This window comes from Suncus etruscus, chromosome 2 (genome assembly GCF_024139225.1).
Source record: "Suncus etruscus isolate mSunEtr1 chromosome 2, mSunEtr1.pri.cur, whole genome shotgun sequence".
NCBI classification, from domain to species: domain Eukaryota; kingdom Metazoa; phylum Chordata; class Mammalia; order Eulipotyphla; family Soricidae; genus Suncus; species Suncus etruscus.
In genome coordinates this window covers 2,596,171-2,611,526 of record NC_064849.1, presented here as the reverse complement: position 1 = coordinate 2,611,526, position 15,356 = coordinate 2,596,171, and the positions used below count along the sequence as shown (strand labels likewise).

General features: G+C 57.1%; 1 protein-coding gene and 1 non-coding gene across 5 annotated transcripts in view; one reads left to right on the top strand and one right to left on the bottom strand.

Moving 5' to 3' along the window:
- Positions 1–15,356, top strand: part of PITPNM2 (phosphatidylinositol transfer protein membrane associated 2) — a 63,880-nt gene that overhangs the window by 38,997 nt on the left and 9,527 nt on the right. For all 4 annotated transcript variants that reach the window (XM_049769187.1, XM_049769189.1, XM_049769188.1 and 1 more), the window contains exons 2-11: positions 4,582–4,752; positions 6,976–7,190; positions 7,640–7,761; positions 8,231–8,458; positions 9,128–9,448; positions 10,000–10,095; positions 12,084–12,188; positions 12,336–12,406; positions 14,802–15,049; positions 15,160–15,349. In XM_049769187.1, the coding sequence (XP_049625144.1) occupies positions 4,675–4,752; positions 6,976–7,190; positions 7,640–7,761; positions 8,231–8,458; positions 9,128–9,448; positions 10,000–10,095; positions 12,084–12,188; positions 12,336–12,406; positions 14,802–15,049; positions 15,160–15,349 (1,674 nt within the window). In that variant the 5' untranslated portion in view covers positions 4,582–4,674. The remainder of the gene's footprint in view (positions 1–4,581; positions 4,753–6,975; positions 7,191–7,639; positions 7,762–8,230; positions 8,459–9,127; positions 9,449–9,999; positions 10,096–12,083; positions 12,189–12,335; positions 12,407–14,801; positions 15,050–15,159; positions 15,350–15,356) is intronic.
- On the bottom strand, positions 1,479–1,585 carry LOC126003013 (U6 spliceosomal RNA). Its single transcript, XR_007493560.1, has one exon. It is a non-coding gene; the product is annotated as a U6 spliceosomal RNA (small nuclear RNA).

Sequence of the window (15,356 nt, the reverse complement as noted above, 5' to 3'; positions counted from 1 at the left end):
GGCCTTTGCTGTGACTCCTGGCAGGAGAGAACGAGCTAGCCGGCTGCTGAGATGAGCCAGGAGGGAGGGCAAGGCCCGGACTCGAGCTGTGGGTAATTTGGGTCTCACTTGGCTGTGGGCAGAGCAGCACCAGGCCCTGAGCAGTATAAAACCTGCCCTGCTGGGGCCGGAGAGATAGCATGGAGGTAGGGCGTTTGCCTTGTATGCAGAAGGACGGTGGTTCGAATCCCAGCATCCTTTATGGTCCCCCCGAGCCTGCCAGGAGCGATTTCTGAATGTAGAGCCAGGAGTAACCCCCTGAGCACTGCTGGGTGTGACCCCCCCCCAAAAAAAAAAAATAAAGAAGAAGAAGAAGAAGAAGAAGAAGAAGAAAAAACCCTGTCCTGCTGTCCTAGGCAAGTGGCCACACCCCCACCTCCTTCCCCAAGCCAGCTGTTCCAGGTATGAACAGGACTTTATTCCTGGTGGGGTATTCTCCTCCTCTGAGTGTGGCCCTGATGCGTAGAGGATTTTACAGGGTGAGAGGCAGCCAATGGCCTGTAAAGATGCAGTTATCTTGGAACTTTCCTTTGGGAGGCCTGGCTGGGAAGGCTGACCCCCCTCTGGCAAAGCTAGAGGCCCACTGGCTCAGGGTATAAGCAGTGGCCTTCCTCCCCACCCCACCCCCAGCAGCAGACCCTCAGCCCTCTCTGCCAGGAAATGGGGCTTCTGACTCCGGGGTGCCCCACTTGCTCGTGGCCTCGTTTTGGGGCTCCTTTTCTCCAGGAGATGAGGCCCAAAGGGGGCCTGGAGGCAGCTGCAGTTCCCAAGGCCGCCCCCCCATTTCCCCACCCTCCTTTCTCTCCCCAGAGGAAGGGGAGGGGCTGGTGGCAAACAGACCCGGAGTCTGGCAGCCTGAGTCAGCAAGGGTGCCAGGGACTGGCAGGAGGGGCATCAAAGAGTCAGCAGAGCAGTTTGTCATTAGCACTTTAGCTGCCGGGGGCGGGTCTCGGAACAGTTGCCAAGGGAACCCCCCCCCAGGTCAGGCCGCCCCAGCACCCCTTTTATCTTAGCTGGGGCGGAGGGGTGAGGTAGGCAATGGGAGGGTCCCCCCCTAGAGCAACACCTTAAGCCAGGCAGAGGGATGATAGAGGGGGATGCTAGGATGGGAGGCAGTGGGCCAGGTGCATCCTATGGTGCAGGATGGTGAGGGCAGAGAGAGGAGAGAGAAATTCTGCAGCCCCCCACACCCCGGTTTTCTTTTTCCCTCCCCAGTACAGTTGGTTGTTTTTGTTTTGTTTTGTTTTTTGGGTCACACCTGGCAGCGCTCAGGGGGTTACTCCTGGCTCTACATTCAGAAATCGCTTCTGGCAGGCTCGGGGGACCATCTGGGATGCCAGGATTCGAACCACCGTCCTTCTACATGCAAGGCAAATACCCTACCTCCATGTTATCTCTCTGGCCCCTGGTGGTTGGATTTTTTTTTTTTTTTTGGACAAAAAAATATGGAACGCTTCACGAATTTGCGTGTCATCCTTGCGCAGGGGCCATGCTAATCTTCTCTGTATCGTTCCAATTTTAGTATATGTGCTGCCGAAGCGAGCACTGGTGGTTGGGTTTTTTATGATTTGTTTGTTTTCATTTGGAATCATACCTGACCATGCTCCTGGCTCTACACTCAAAAAAAAATTTTTTTGTTTGTTTTTGGGTTATATCCGGCAATGCTCAGGGATTACTCCTGGCTCTACACTTAGAAATTGCCCCCAGCAGGCTCGGGGACCATATGGGATGCCAAGATTCGAACCATTGTTCTGCGTGCAAGGCAAATGCCTTACTGCTGTGCTATCTCTCTGGCCCCCGCCTTTTTTTTACACTCAAAATTTACTCCTGGCAGTGCCCAAGGTACTCCTGGGATGATTTGTTAGGCATCGAACCTGGGCCAGCTGCATGCAAGGCAAACAGCTCTCCCAGTTGTGCAATCCGGCCCATAAGCTAAACCATTTGAATATTGTGCCTAGGACACTGGGAGTCCCCAGGCCTGCAGCCCAGACTGTTGGCCTTGATAAAGAGGTGCGGGGCTTTACAGTCCCTCGGAGCCCTAGGCATAAGTGTGGCACTCCACCAGCTGCCTGAGAACAAAACCAGTTCTCAAAACCCTCAGCTGGCAGATGATGGCCAGGAGGCTTCCATTCAGCTGGCCAGGAGCTGCCATGCTGGCAGCTGTGGAAGCTATGCAGAGAGGCTGGCCCCATCATGGGATCCAGGGCCTGCGTCCTGCCCACCAGCCGCCAGGACCTCAGGAGGTGCTGGACACAGACGGGCCTTTAGGATGGCAGAGTCAGAGGAGAGCTGAGTATCCTCGGTGCCCCTGCACACAGTGGGGTACAGAGGCCCAGAAGCTGGTCGTGACACTGGTTCATTCTTTCTTTTTTTTTTTTGGTTTTTCGGGCCACACCCGTTTAATGGTCAGGGGTTACTCCTGGCTAAGCGCTCAGAAATTGCCCCTGGCTTGGGGGGACCATATGGGACGCGGGGGGATCAAACCTCGGTCCTGATCCTTGGCTAGTGCTTGCAAGGCAGACACCTTACCTCTAGCACCACCTCGCCGGCCCCGACACTGGTTTATTCTGGGGGCTCCCTCTGTGTAGCTGGTACTCACTGGGCTGCAAACAGTGCTCATGCCCTCAGCCCCCAAGTTTTTCCCCTTTTTCGGGGGCGGGGCACCCCTGGCAGCACTCAGGGGTTACTCCTAGCGTTGTGCTCAGAAATCGCTCCTGGGGGGCCGGGCGGTGGCGCTGGAGGTAAGGTGCCTGCCTTGCCTGCGCTAGCCTAGGACGGACAGCGGTTCGACCCCATATGGTCCCCCAAGAAGCCAGGAGCAACTTCTGAGCGCATAGCCAGGAGTAACCCCTGAGCGTCACAGGGTGTGGCCCCAAAAAAAAAAATCGCTCCTGGAAGGCTCGGGAGACCAAATGGGATGTCGGGGATTGAACCTGGGTCCGTCCCGGGTCTGCTGCATGCAAGGCAAATGCCCTACCCCTGTACTATCACTCCAGCCCTCCCTTCCTTAGTTTTGGGGCTCACACAATGCTTGTGGGGGTGGGGTGGGAAGTAGTGTAGAAGGCAGCATCCCCACCCAGTACACACTTCCTGGGTGATTTAGGTGGTGAAAAGACCCTCTGGGGTCTTTTCTGCATTTACAACCATGGCTGGAAAGACTCTAAAACTATGTACAGGTCTTGGGAGAAGCCCTAAGCACTGCTCGCACTGAAACCCAAACCCAAACCAGAGAGACTGGATGGTTGGGATCCGGGGCCATATGTGGATGTGGGACGAGTGCCTTGGAGTACCTGGGACCTCCCCGAGCCCCTTTCCCTTTCTGAAGTGCCTTAAGAGAATTCCTTGGGGGCCGGAGCGATAGCACAGCGGTAGGGCATCTGCCTTGCATGTGGCTGACCCAGGATGGACCTGGTTCTATCCTTGGCGTCCCATATGGTCCCCCTAGCCAGGAGCAATTTCTGAGCTCAGAGCCAGGAGTAACTTCTGAGCTTCACAGGGTGTGGACCAAAACAAACAAACAAAAAAATAGAGAAAGAGAAAATTCCTTGGTCTGACGGAAGTATAGTGTTGATGCTTCCAAAAAGCCCACCTCTCACCAGGTGCCTCCTCAGGGGTGCCTTGAAGGCCTTGCCCACTGCCTGGACATGCCCAGTGCTTAACATGGAGCCTTGTGATGGTTCCAGGGCCCCAGATGGGTGGCCCTGTCACAGTTTTGGAAACTTTGTCTGGTTCTGCCCAGCTCTCTCGACGGACGCCTCCTTTGGTCTCGTGATGGCATTAATTCCTCTGGGGCAACCTTTGCAGCCAGCCCCTTGTGGGCCATAGACAGCAGGTGGGAGCACGCTACTGTGGGTGAGGCAGGAGGCAGGAGCATGCTTCAGAGATGGGTGTGTGGGCCTTAGAGCCATGAACTGGTTTGAATTCAAACGCAGGTGCTCTTTGCTATCTTCATATGCAAGTAAAATGAGATTGTTTGCTTATTTTTTACTTATTTAGATTTGGGGCCACACCTGGACATTCTCAGGACTGACTTCTGGTACTCAGGAATCACTCCCGAGTGGTGGTGCTCAGGGGGTCCTGTGGGATGCCGGGGATTGAACCTGGGTCAGCCACATGCAAGGCAAAAGTCCTCCCCACCATCCTGTCGCTCCAGCCCTCAGCACCTCCTGCTAGAAGCCACAGCACAGACTGTGCCCAGAAACCCCCGGAAGCTCCTTCTCTCCTTCCCTGGTTCACTGTCCCCCTCACCAACCGACCCTCACCATCCTCGCCAGCCGTGTCCCCGCCAAATCCTGGGGTAGCATCCCTGCAGGTGTGGGGTTCAGGCTCTCTTGCCAGCTCTGAGAGATTGCTCAGCGGACTTGGGAAGCAGAAGCCCCAAGGGCACAATGTGGGCTTCAAGGTCACCTCCTGGGTCTCCAGGGCATGGCAGAGCTTCAAGGTCACAGCCCGGGCTCTGCTGGAGGTGGGACCAAAAGTAGGCTCCCTGCCAGGCCCGCCACCTCTGCAGAAAGTGATTTTCGGCCTGTCCTCCTTGCACAGGGGTCCGTGCTGAATCCTGTCATGGTTCTGTAAGGAGACTCATCCGGGACCCGCAACGTACAGCTTCCCGGGTGCGGGAAAGCCGCATCCAAGATGATCATAAAGGAATACCGGATCCCTCTGCCGATGACCGTGGAGGAGTACCGCATCGCCCAGCTCTACATGATCCAGGTGGGTCGTGGGCCAAGGGGCTCCTGAGTGTGGGAAGTGGGTGCAGTTCCCTGCAACACCCCTCGCCCCGCCATCCCACACACAGTTGCACTCCCAGGCGCCATTTGCCTGGGCCCAGACACATCACAGATGGGCAGCGCCTGGCTCCTTCTCAGTCTCGAGGCCAGGGGCTCACTGCGGACCCCTTCTGCCTGCCCCGGACATCACCTCCATGCTGTCCTCCTCTGAGAATGGGGAGGAGGGCTGGAGCCACTGGCCAGGAGAACACAGCAGGGTTCCCAGCTCCCAGACCTGCCTCTTCCATCTGATACATAGCTCAGATGCACTTATCTGGGGGGGGCTCACGGTCAGACCTGACCCTAGTAGCCTGCACCCAGAAGCCCCCTCCCAGCCTCTTGCCCAGCCCTTTGTCCCTGGCAATTTGCCCGTGCCCCCTACACACACACACACACACACACACACACACACACACACACACCCTCTGGCATCCCTCGTGCCCACCCCAGCACACCCACTCCTGGTATTGCCTCCCTCAATCCCCCCAGCACACCCACTCCTGGTATTGCCTCCCTCAATCCCTGAGGACCCCGAGCTCCCCCGCTGGCCCCTCTGAAGGCTGTTTGGCGCACTCAGTCCCTCTCGAACCACTTAGCCCGCCATTATCCCTGAAGAGCCTGCGAAGGTCGGCCTGCTCTCAGCTCCCGGGAAATTGCTCCCATTGAGCAGAGCTGAGCAGGTTAAGTACAGGACACCCACTCTGCTGCCTTCTTGCTCAGCACAGCTGCTGCTCTCACTCACCTCGACTTGGGCTCTTCAGGACATGCCAGCGTGCCCTGTCTTGTGTTTATGTCCTTTTTTTTTTTTATTGTTTTGGTTTCTGGTTTTACACCCAGTAGGCATTCGCCCTGCCACTGTGCTATCGCTCCGACCCTGTTTCTAGATATTTGAGGAAATGTTTGTTCAAGTCTTTGGAGCAACTTCAGACAGAATTCTCCGTTGCTTTGTGAATGAGTAAAGAGAGACATGCTTTTTGGGTTTATTTGTTTGTTTGGCTGGTTTTGGGATTACACCTGGCAGTACTCAGGGGTTCCTTTAGGCTCTGCGCTCAGAAATCGCTCCTGGCAGGCTTGATGGAATACGGGGAGTTGAACTGGATCGACTGTGAGCAAAACAAATGCCCTATTGCTGTGCTATTTCTCTGGCCCCAGAGTGATGTATTTTGAACACAGGCCCCCCCCCCATTGAGTTTATTTGTATTATTATTATTTTGTTGTTTTTGTTTTCTTGGGTCCACACCCTGTGTGTTGTCTTAATATAAATTAATGAGTCCTAGAGTTGGTGTGGGGATGGTGAGGCCTTTCTGGGCTTGACCTGGCTCTCGCAGCCCCTAAGGTCTGGCAGGTCTGCAGGTGGCAGGGTGAGGGCGGAGAGATTCCCAAAGCAGTCAGATGAAGTTCCAGGAGTCAGCCAGCTTGATTTCACAGTCTCTACCGCCATGCACACCTCCTCCCATGGCCTCTTATACTAGCCTTTTCCTAGCAGCTACTTCTCCACTCCTGCTGGGGTCTCCGGGCCTCTGTCCCCCTTTCAGCTGCTTTTTCCAGGCTTCCTCACTGGCTTCCAGGCTGACTAACTCCCTTTGGTGATGCGAATGCTGCTGCTTCCTTGATGATACTGAATTGCAGATGCTGAATCTGATGCTATATATCTCCTGATGATGGCTCTCTCCGCTTCTCTCTCTAAGTCTCCTTATCCCCTCTCTCCCCCCTGCAGACTCCTCTACCTGTCCGTTCTAGGTGTGGGCAGTTCTGATTGTTCAGGTGGGATAAATAAGTTGTTGGGGGAGGGGATACCCACACCTGTGGTGCTCGGGGTTCTCTCCCTGTGGGGTTTGGGAGACTCCAGGACCTCATCTGATTTGTGAGTACTGCCAGAAATGATTCCTGAGCAAGAGCCAGGAGTAGGCCCTGAGTACAACCTGGTGTGGCCCAAAAAATCAAAAAGCGATAGTACAGCAGAAGGGTGTTTGCCTTGCACGCAGCTGACCCAGGATGGACCTTGGTTCGATCCCCAGCATCCCACAGGGTCCCCCAAGCCAGGAGCGATTTCTGAGCGCAGAGCCAGGAGTAACCTCTAAGCACCACCGGGTGTGTTCCAAAACCTCTTCAGCCTCTCCTGAGCCCTTTCCCTCCCCCCAAACTCACGGTGCTTCTGTGCTTGTAGAAGAAGAGCCGGAATGAAACGTCAGGCGAGGGCAGCGGCGTGGAGATCCTAGAGAACCGGCCGTACACTGACGGCCCCGGGGGCTCGGGCCAGTACACGCACAAGGTCTACCATGTGGGCATGCATATCCCGGGCTGGTTCCGCTCCATTCTGCCCAAGGCCGCCCTGCGGGTGGTGGAGGAATCCTGGAACGCGTACCCCTACACCCGGACCCGGTGAGCCCGCACTCCAGTGCCCAGCCCTGAGCTCCCTGGACCATCCTGACAATGCAGAGTGGGCCCCCATGTTTTTTTTGGGGGGGGGTTCCCCTCTCAGACAGGGTTGCTTCTCTTAGGGCCCAGCCCAATCTCTTCAGGGGACCTGAGGGCAGTAAACCAGGTCCCAGCAGAGGGAAATGGGGTCCTTTCTGCATGGTGAGCCCCCTACCCAGCCTACTCAGCTTCATGCTGACCTGGCTCTCTGGGAAATGGGGGGCTCAGAGTGGGGGCCAGGGATGGGCCCTAGTCCAGTGGCACCTGTGATACGATGTCTCAGACACCCCACTTCGCTGCCAGCCTTGTCTTCCTACAAGGATCCCTCTGGCCCCTTCGAGCCTTGCTGGAATGGCTGTGAGGGGCGGCTCATTCCACAGTCCCCCACCCCTCACGGCCTTTTCGGCCCCCAGGTTCACTTGTCCTTTCGTGGAGAAATTTTCCATCGACATCGAGACTTTCTACAAAAGCGACTCGGGCGAAAACCCCAACGTGTTCAACCTGTCTCCTGCGGAGAAGAACCAACTGACCATCGGTAAGTGGTCCAGACCCAGGGGATGGGACAGCCGGGACCCCCCTCACAGGCCACCAGCACTTTTAGAAGAAGGGCTGTGGGGTTCATGCCCCTGAAGGCCACGCCCAGCCCCCTCTCACACGTGGGCGAGCAACCCCAGAATGCTGCCACTTTTGCTGCCCCCCTTCAGCTCTCTCTGCAGGTGTCCCTGCATCCTCTGTTCAGGCAAACACCCCATGGTCCAGGGGGCACCCCTAACCTGTGTCCTCTCCACCCAAGGGTCTGGCATTCTCTCCTGATCCATCCTGATCTCTCCTCACTTCGTCTCTCTCTCCCCTCCCCCCAGGCAACCCCTTAATTACCAAACCACAGACCCCTCCCATCTGTGGAGGGTCTCACCATCCAGGTGAGAGAGGCAGGAAGTTGGGGGAGCAGTCACAGGGGAAGGCCTTTGTTTTGGGTTAATAGTTGGGGGTCCTCTTACACCCAGACTTCATCGACATCGTCAAGGACCCCATGCCCCCCAGCGAGTACAAGACGGACGAGGACCCCCGGCTCTTCCACTCCATCAAGACGCAGCGAGGACCCCTGGCCGACAACTGGATCGAGGAGTATCAGCGGCGCCTCCTGCCCCTCATGTGCGCCTACAAACTATGCAAGGTGGAGTTCCGCTACTGGGGTATGCAGTCCAAGATCGAGAGGTTCATCCACGACACAGGTCAGCCCCCACGCTCACAGTGCTCCCCAGGCCAGGGACCCTGTGGGACTGTGCGTGCTAGGGTTGGGCTTGGCCACACACATCTCTGACTTTGTTCCTTGGACCAACCTGGCCAGCGGGGATCCAGGGAACATGGGATCTTTCCCAGCTGATCCTGATTCTTCTCTTGCCTGAACCCCAACTCCCAGCAGTTCCAGGTCGGGGCCTGGGTCACACCACCCCATCACTTGTGTCTGAGTGAATGTGAGGGGGACATAGTGACCCCCACACTGTTTTCAGCCGTCATCACTGTGGCCTTTGTTTGGGTAGATACTGTATCGAGGAGGGGGTCTTGTACCCCAACCATAGACCCCTTTTAAGTGCATGAGACCTCTGACCCAGGCCCCACCTCCTTTTTGTTTGTTTTGTTCGGCCATACCTGGCAATACTCAGGAGTTATTCCTGGCTCTGCACTCAGAAATCACTCCTGACAGGCTCTGGGGACCCTATGGGATGATACCGGGGATCGAACCCGGGTCAGCTGCGTGCAAAGCAAATGCCCTCCTCGCCATGCCGTTGCTCCAGTCTCCATCCCATCCCTGCCGGCGGGAAACTGAGGCATGGGGCAAAGCGGGCATGTCCCAGTCTCACATACACACACACACCCTCGCCCCCATGCCCATCCCTCAGGCCTGCGGAAGGTGATGGTCCGTGCCCACAGACAGGCCTGGTGCTGGCAGGACGAGTGGTTTGGGCTGAGCATGGAGAACATTCGAGAGCTGGAGAAGGAGGCGCAGCTCATGCTGTCCCGCAAGATGGCCCAGTTCGCACAGGACAAGGAGGAAGAGGAGGAGGAGGCCGCGGAGCTCACCAAGAATCCCCAGGACCTGGTCTCGAGGGAGTCTCCCCAGCCTAGTATCAGCAGCAGCGGGGAGCCCCTGCCTGGCCGGGGGGGCCTCAAGAAACAGTGGTCCACGTCCTCCAAGTCCTCACGGTCATCCAAGCGGGGAGGTGAGTTCCCCAGGCTGACCACCATGAGACTAACCCGGTACCTGGTGGGGGAACCACATTGGGCCCTCCTGAAGTCAAATGGAGCCCAGTTGGATGGTCGGCAGGGGGGCCTCATCTACCTTCCCTCCCTCTCCTGGGCTCCCAATGTGGGTGAGTGAAGAAGAGGGGTCACGGTGGGCTCCCCGCAGGGAGTCTGCTTGAGGTGCTCCCCTCCAGGAACCCGAGAGCCCTCACTCAGCTCCTGCATCAATGCTCAGCCTCCACCACTGCACAGGATCGCCCACCCCTCCTCTCACTCACCCCTACTCTTGCCCGAGCCTGATGGGTGAGACTGATGCACCCATCCCAGGTAGAACCAGGCCCAGAGGCTCTCCCTGTGCACACTCCACACTCTGCCAGCTGCCAGGAGAACCATCCTGAAGGTTCCAGAAGTCTCCAACTGCTACTGGCCCCTCTTTTCCCCCACCTCCGTCTGGGGAGTGGAGTGGCAGGGCCGGGCAGGTTGGGTCAGGCTGTACCACCCTGGCACTCAGCCCAGGTTTGCCTTCCAGCCAGCCCTTCCCGGCACAGCCTGTCTGAGTGGCGAATGCAGAGCATTGCCCGGGACTCGGACGAGAGCTCGGAGGATGAGTTCTTCGATGCACATGGTAGGTGGTCCTGCTGGGGTGTAGTCCTGAGCCGCATAGGGTGGGGGTGACCCAGGAAACCACTCCTTAGGTCTTGGGGTTTCAGCCTCCAGATGTATACCGGGTTTGCTGGGGTGAGCCCTGAACAGGACTGACCAAGTCAGCTTCTTTGTTTAATTTGTTTGGGGGCCATCCTAGCCGTGCCCCAAAATTTCCTCCTGCCTCTGTGTTTGGGGGGTGGTGTCAGAAGGACCCTATGGGACGGCAGGTTGCGGCATGCAAGGCAGACACCTATCTGCTGTGCTATCGCTCCAGCCCTCCTTGTAATTTTTTAGTTTTGCTAAACCATGTTTTTGATTTGGGGGATTGGGTTTATACGCCTGTAATGTAGCTGTTTGAGAAAAGGCTGGTGAGCAAGACATGAGCCAATTTCCCCACCAACACTCAGTGTGGCCTGGTGCCCCCTACTGGCTGGGTAGAGCCCGGCTCAGGCTACTGGCTGGTGGAGGCTGCCATCACCTGGTCCATACAGCAGGCAGTCTACACGGCTGTCTAGATACAGGGGTCCTCAAACTTTTAATTTTTTAATTTTGTTTTTTGTTTTGTTTTGTTTTGTTTTTGGGCTACACTCGGTGGCGCTCAGTTGTTACTCTTGGCTCTGCACTCAGAAATTGATCCTGGCAGGCATGGGGATGCTAAGAATCGAACCCAGGTCTGCCCTGGATCTGTCCCGGGTCTACCATGTGCAAGGCAAATGCTCCACCGCTGTGCTATCGCTCCGGCCCCCCTCAAGCTTTTTAAACAGGATGCCAGATCATTGTCCTTCAGACCATTGGAGGGCCAGACTATAGTTAAAAAAATTCATATGGGCCCAGAGAGATAGCACAGCGGTGTTTGCCTTGCAAACAGCCGATCCAGGACCAAAGGTGGTTGGTTCGAATCCCGGTGTCCCATATGGTCCCCCGTGCCTGCCAGGAGCTATTTCTGAGCAGACAGCCAGGAGAGACCCCTGAGCACCGCCGGGTGTGACCCAAAAACAAAACAAAACAAAACAAAATTTATATGAAGGCCGAAGAGATAGCATGGAGGTAAAGCGTTTGCCTTGCATGCAGAAGGATGGTGGTTCGAATCCCGGCATCTCATAGGGTCCCCCGAGCCTGCCAGGAGCGATTTCTGAGCGTAGAACCATAGTTTGAGAACACCTGATAGAGGTTGGGAACCTCTGTGGCCAGTGTCCTGTTTGGCAAGAGGGAGGTGCCTAGTCGGAGGGCCTGAAACAGTGATTTCGGAACCATCTCTATTCTGGGGTGGGGAAGGATGTGGGTCTGGGAAGCTACCCCCACCCCTGCCCCTGTCTTGAGGAAGAGCCTCATTCCATGAGGGAGAGGCAGTGTGCAGGGGAGCCAGCACGGAAAGGCCCCCCAGTTTCCCCCCACTGCTCACTCCACACCATTCTATGGGCTGTCTCGTGTTGGAGCAGGACATGGGACAGAGGGAAGGAATGCTAAGGGTGCTCACGGGTGGGACCTTCAAGGGCCAGATCTGGAGAAACAGCAGGGCAGGGGGAGGAGGAGAACATCCTAGAAGGAGGAAACTCTAACCCTCTTCCTCTTGTGGCCCAAGGTTTCTTTGTGTATTTATATTTATTTATTTTGATGGGGCCCATACCTGATAATGAATGCTCAGGGCTCATCCTAACTCTACTCTCAGGAATCACTCCTGGGAGGCTTGGGGGACCCTGTGGGATGCCAGGGATCGAACCCAGGTCAGCCATGTGCAAAGCAAAGAACATTCTCTACTGTCCTAATAGCTCCACCTTCTCCTTTAAAAGATGGACTTGGAAGATTCTGGCTGTCTAGAATGTCACCAACAGTTCTTTCCCACCAAGGTTGGGTAGGAACCTGCAGGGGCGCAGTGGGGAAAAGGCCAGACTGATGGGTCTCCCAAGGCCACTCCCAAGCACCCCATCCTCGCCCAGAGTGGGCTGCTGAGTGCTGTGTCCCCCACAGAGGACTTGTCGGACCCCGAGGAGATGTATCCCAAGGATATCAGCAAGTGGGACTCCAACGACCTCATGGACAAAATCGAAGGCCCTGAGCCGGACACAACACAGGGTACCTGGGAGAGGAGAGGAGAGGAAGGAGGGGGGCAGAGAGGGGGGGTAGAGAGGGAGAGAGGGAGAATGTGAGTGTGTGTTGGGGGGCTGAGCCCCCAGTGCGGCTCACCTCTGCTCACCGGGGGTCCCCCCTTCTGTTCCGCAGACAGCCTGTTTGGCCAGAATGCCCCCGAGTACCGTGTCATCTCCAGCGTTGAGCAGCTGAATATCATAGAGGTGGGTGTGGGGGCTCCAGGGGACCGGATAGGAGGGCACAGGCTCACCCGAAGACCATCCCGACTGTCGGGGCCTCCTTTCTTTTTTTTTTTTCTTTTTTTTTTTTGGTTTTTGGGCCACACCCGGTGACGCTCAGGGGTTACTCCTGGCTATGCGCTCAGAAGTTGCTCCTGGCTTCTTGGGGGACCATATGGGACGCCGGGGGATCGAACCGCGGTCCGTCCTAGGCTAGCGCAGGCAAGGCAGGCACCTTACCTCCAGCGCCACCGCCCGGCCCCGTGGGGGCCTCCTTTCTGTTCCCCCCATGCCAGATCCCTGAAGACCCACAGGTAGCCATATCCCCCCAGGACCCCCAGAAAGCCCCCACCCAGCTTCGGGCACAGGAAGTAATAGAATCCACTTGTAAATTCCAGATCAAAAATAAGAGCTTCGCCCTGGGCCCGGCCTGTCTGCGGTTCCTGACGAGATTAAGGCTGAAGGGGAGGGAACACAAACAGCCGAGGCAGAAGTCAGGCCCGGCAAAACAGGCCGCAGCCACCAATAAACATCTTGACCAGTGCCTGTGTCCCTTTGGGGCTGCTTTCATGGAGCTCTCCCCGGTTCTCAAGGCTGTTTACAGGGGACAGCACAGGCCTGTCAGAGGCTGGCGGTGGTTCATGGGGGCTTGAGCCCCTTGGGGAGTTTGCAGCAAGATAAGATGGGGTTCTGCTGAGGCCAGAGGAGCCTTCTCCCATGGCTAACAGTCTCCTGTAGCCGATGGATGGGTGGAGAGTGAGTGGCCAGTCTGGTCAGGTCCCAAGGTGGGGAGGCAAAGGGGGAGGTAGGGGGGACTGCCAGGTTCTGGTGGCCTCAGGAGATGCTTAGAGCCTGGTGCTGTTTCTGGGCACTGCAAACCCCAGATTGGATCCCCCATCCTGCCCTGTGGAAAGGGCCCCCCTAACTGGCTCTTGTTTTGTTTTTGGGTCACACCCAGTGGTGCTCAGAGGATACTCCTGGCTCTGACTCAGAAATCGCTCCTGGCAGGCATGGGTTGAGGAGGGACCATATTGGATGCTGGAAATCGAACCAGGGTCCATCCTGTGTTGGCTGTGTGCAAGGCAATGCTCTACTGCTGTGCTGTTGCTCCAGCCCCAAACCTGGCTCTTAGATGCTCCCAGGCTCTACCAGCTACCCTGTTCCAGGGGATCTGTCTGTCCTATGTCTAACTCAGACCTTGTGTCCCTACAGAGAACCAAGATTAGTGCCCTTTATCCTAACATCCCCAAGAAGGCTGGGTTCTGATGAATATGGCCATAAGGGGACCCCACAGCTTCCCACTGCCCTACCTGTCCCTGCGACTGTGTGTCAGGAAATAGAAGCTTGCCTCTGGCTCTTCTCAACTATGCATGTGGGCTGGGGGACACCTGTATAGGGCTAGGAACCCCTCAACCCAAGCCATGCCCAGGGTCTCTTCCCAGAGCCTGTGGTCTGCTGCGAGGAACCCCTTGGCCTGTCTGGCCTCTGGCCGCACTCAGCAGCCAGCCCCTGTATTTCGTAGTATGTCTGCCAGCATGCCCAGCTCCCACCTCTCTGGCCTCTGCCTGGATTCTAGGGTTCATGAGCCACACCTTCATGGGACCCACTTCATGGCCTCATGGTCCCTCGACGGGCACAGTTCCTTAGTGGGATCCTCACTTCCACTCCCCATCCCAAGCCACTAAATAATGTGAATGTGGGTCCAGAGAGATAGCACAGCGGCGTTTGCCTTGCAAGCAACCGATCCAGGACCAAAGGTGGTTGGTTCGAATCCCGGTGTCCCATATGGTCCCCCGTGCCTGCCAGGAGCTATTTCTGAGCAGACAGCCAGGAGTAACCCGAGCACCTCCGGGTGTGGCCCAAAAGCCAAAAATAAATAAATAATGTGAATGTGACAAGCCCTGAACCCTCACAGTCAGTCAGTGTAGGAGTGCTCTGCATTCAGGTGCAGCTGACAGCATGAGGAATGTGTCCCTGGGCTACCACCTCGCTATACCTCACCAGGTCCCCCCCCCCCCCATAAGGACAGGCTCAGACCAGCGGGACACTTGCTAGCCAGGACCCTAGTGACAGCGAGAATCTAGGAATAGGGGGCTGGGTACAGGGTTGTGGAGAAGTGGGGGCCACTGGCTCACTAAGGAGAAGGTGCCAGGCTTCACAGGGCAGGAAGGGGGTACAGAGGGCCGAGTGCCCTGGCTGGGAAGTGTGAGGTTCCCCCATGCCTGGGGGGAGAAAAGGGACTATTCTGGCATTGATGGAGGGAGAAGGGGTGAGGCCTGAGCAGAGATCCCCAGGACCAAGACAAGCCTCTTGGGGGTGATTGATGGGGCCTGGGCGAGGGCTGAGTCCTGAGGGCTGACGGCTGCACCCACCTTCACAGGACGAGGCCAGCCCCCCTCTTGCGGTTGCACCCTCCAAGATCCATGTGCTGCTGCTGCTGTTACACGGGGGGACACTCCTGGACAGGGGCGCAGGGGACCCCAGCTCCAAGCAGGGTGATGCCAACACCATAGCCACCGTCTTCGACTCCGTGGTGCGGGTGCACTATCCCAGCGCCCTGGGCCGCCTCGCCATCCGCCTGGTGCCCTGTCCACCCGTCTGCTCTGACGCCTTCGCGCTCATCTCCAAGTGAGTGCCCCTCTGGACTCGGAACGGGGACCCCCCATTCACACGCCTTGGCCCCCCTTTCTCCCAGGCTGTGGACGGCATCTGATGGCCGGCCGGGCCCCCTTGCCCAGTCTCAGTCCCTACAGCCACGACGAAGGCTGCTTGTCCAGCAACCAGGATCACATCCCCCTGGCAGCTCTGCCCCTGCTGGCCACCTCTGCGCCCCAGTACCAGGACGCCGTGGCCACAGTCATCCAAAGGGCCAACCTGGCCTACGGGGACTTCATCAAGTCCCAGGAGGGCACAGCCTTCAGCGGGCAGGTACGTT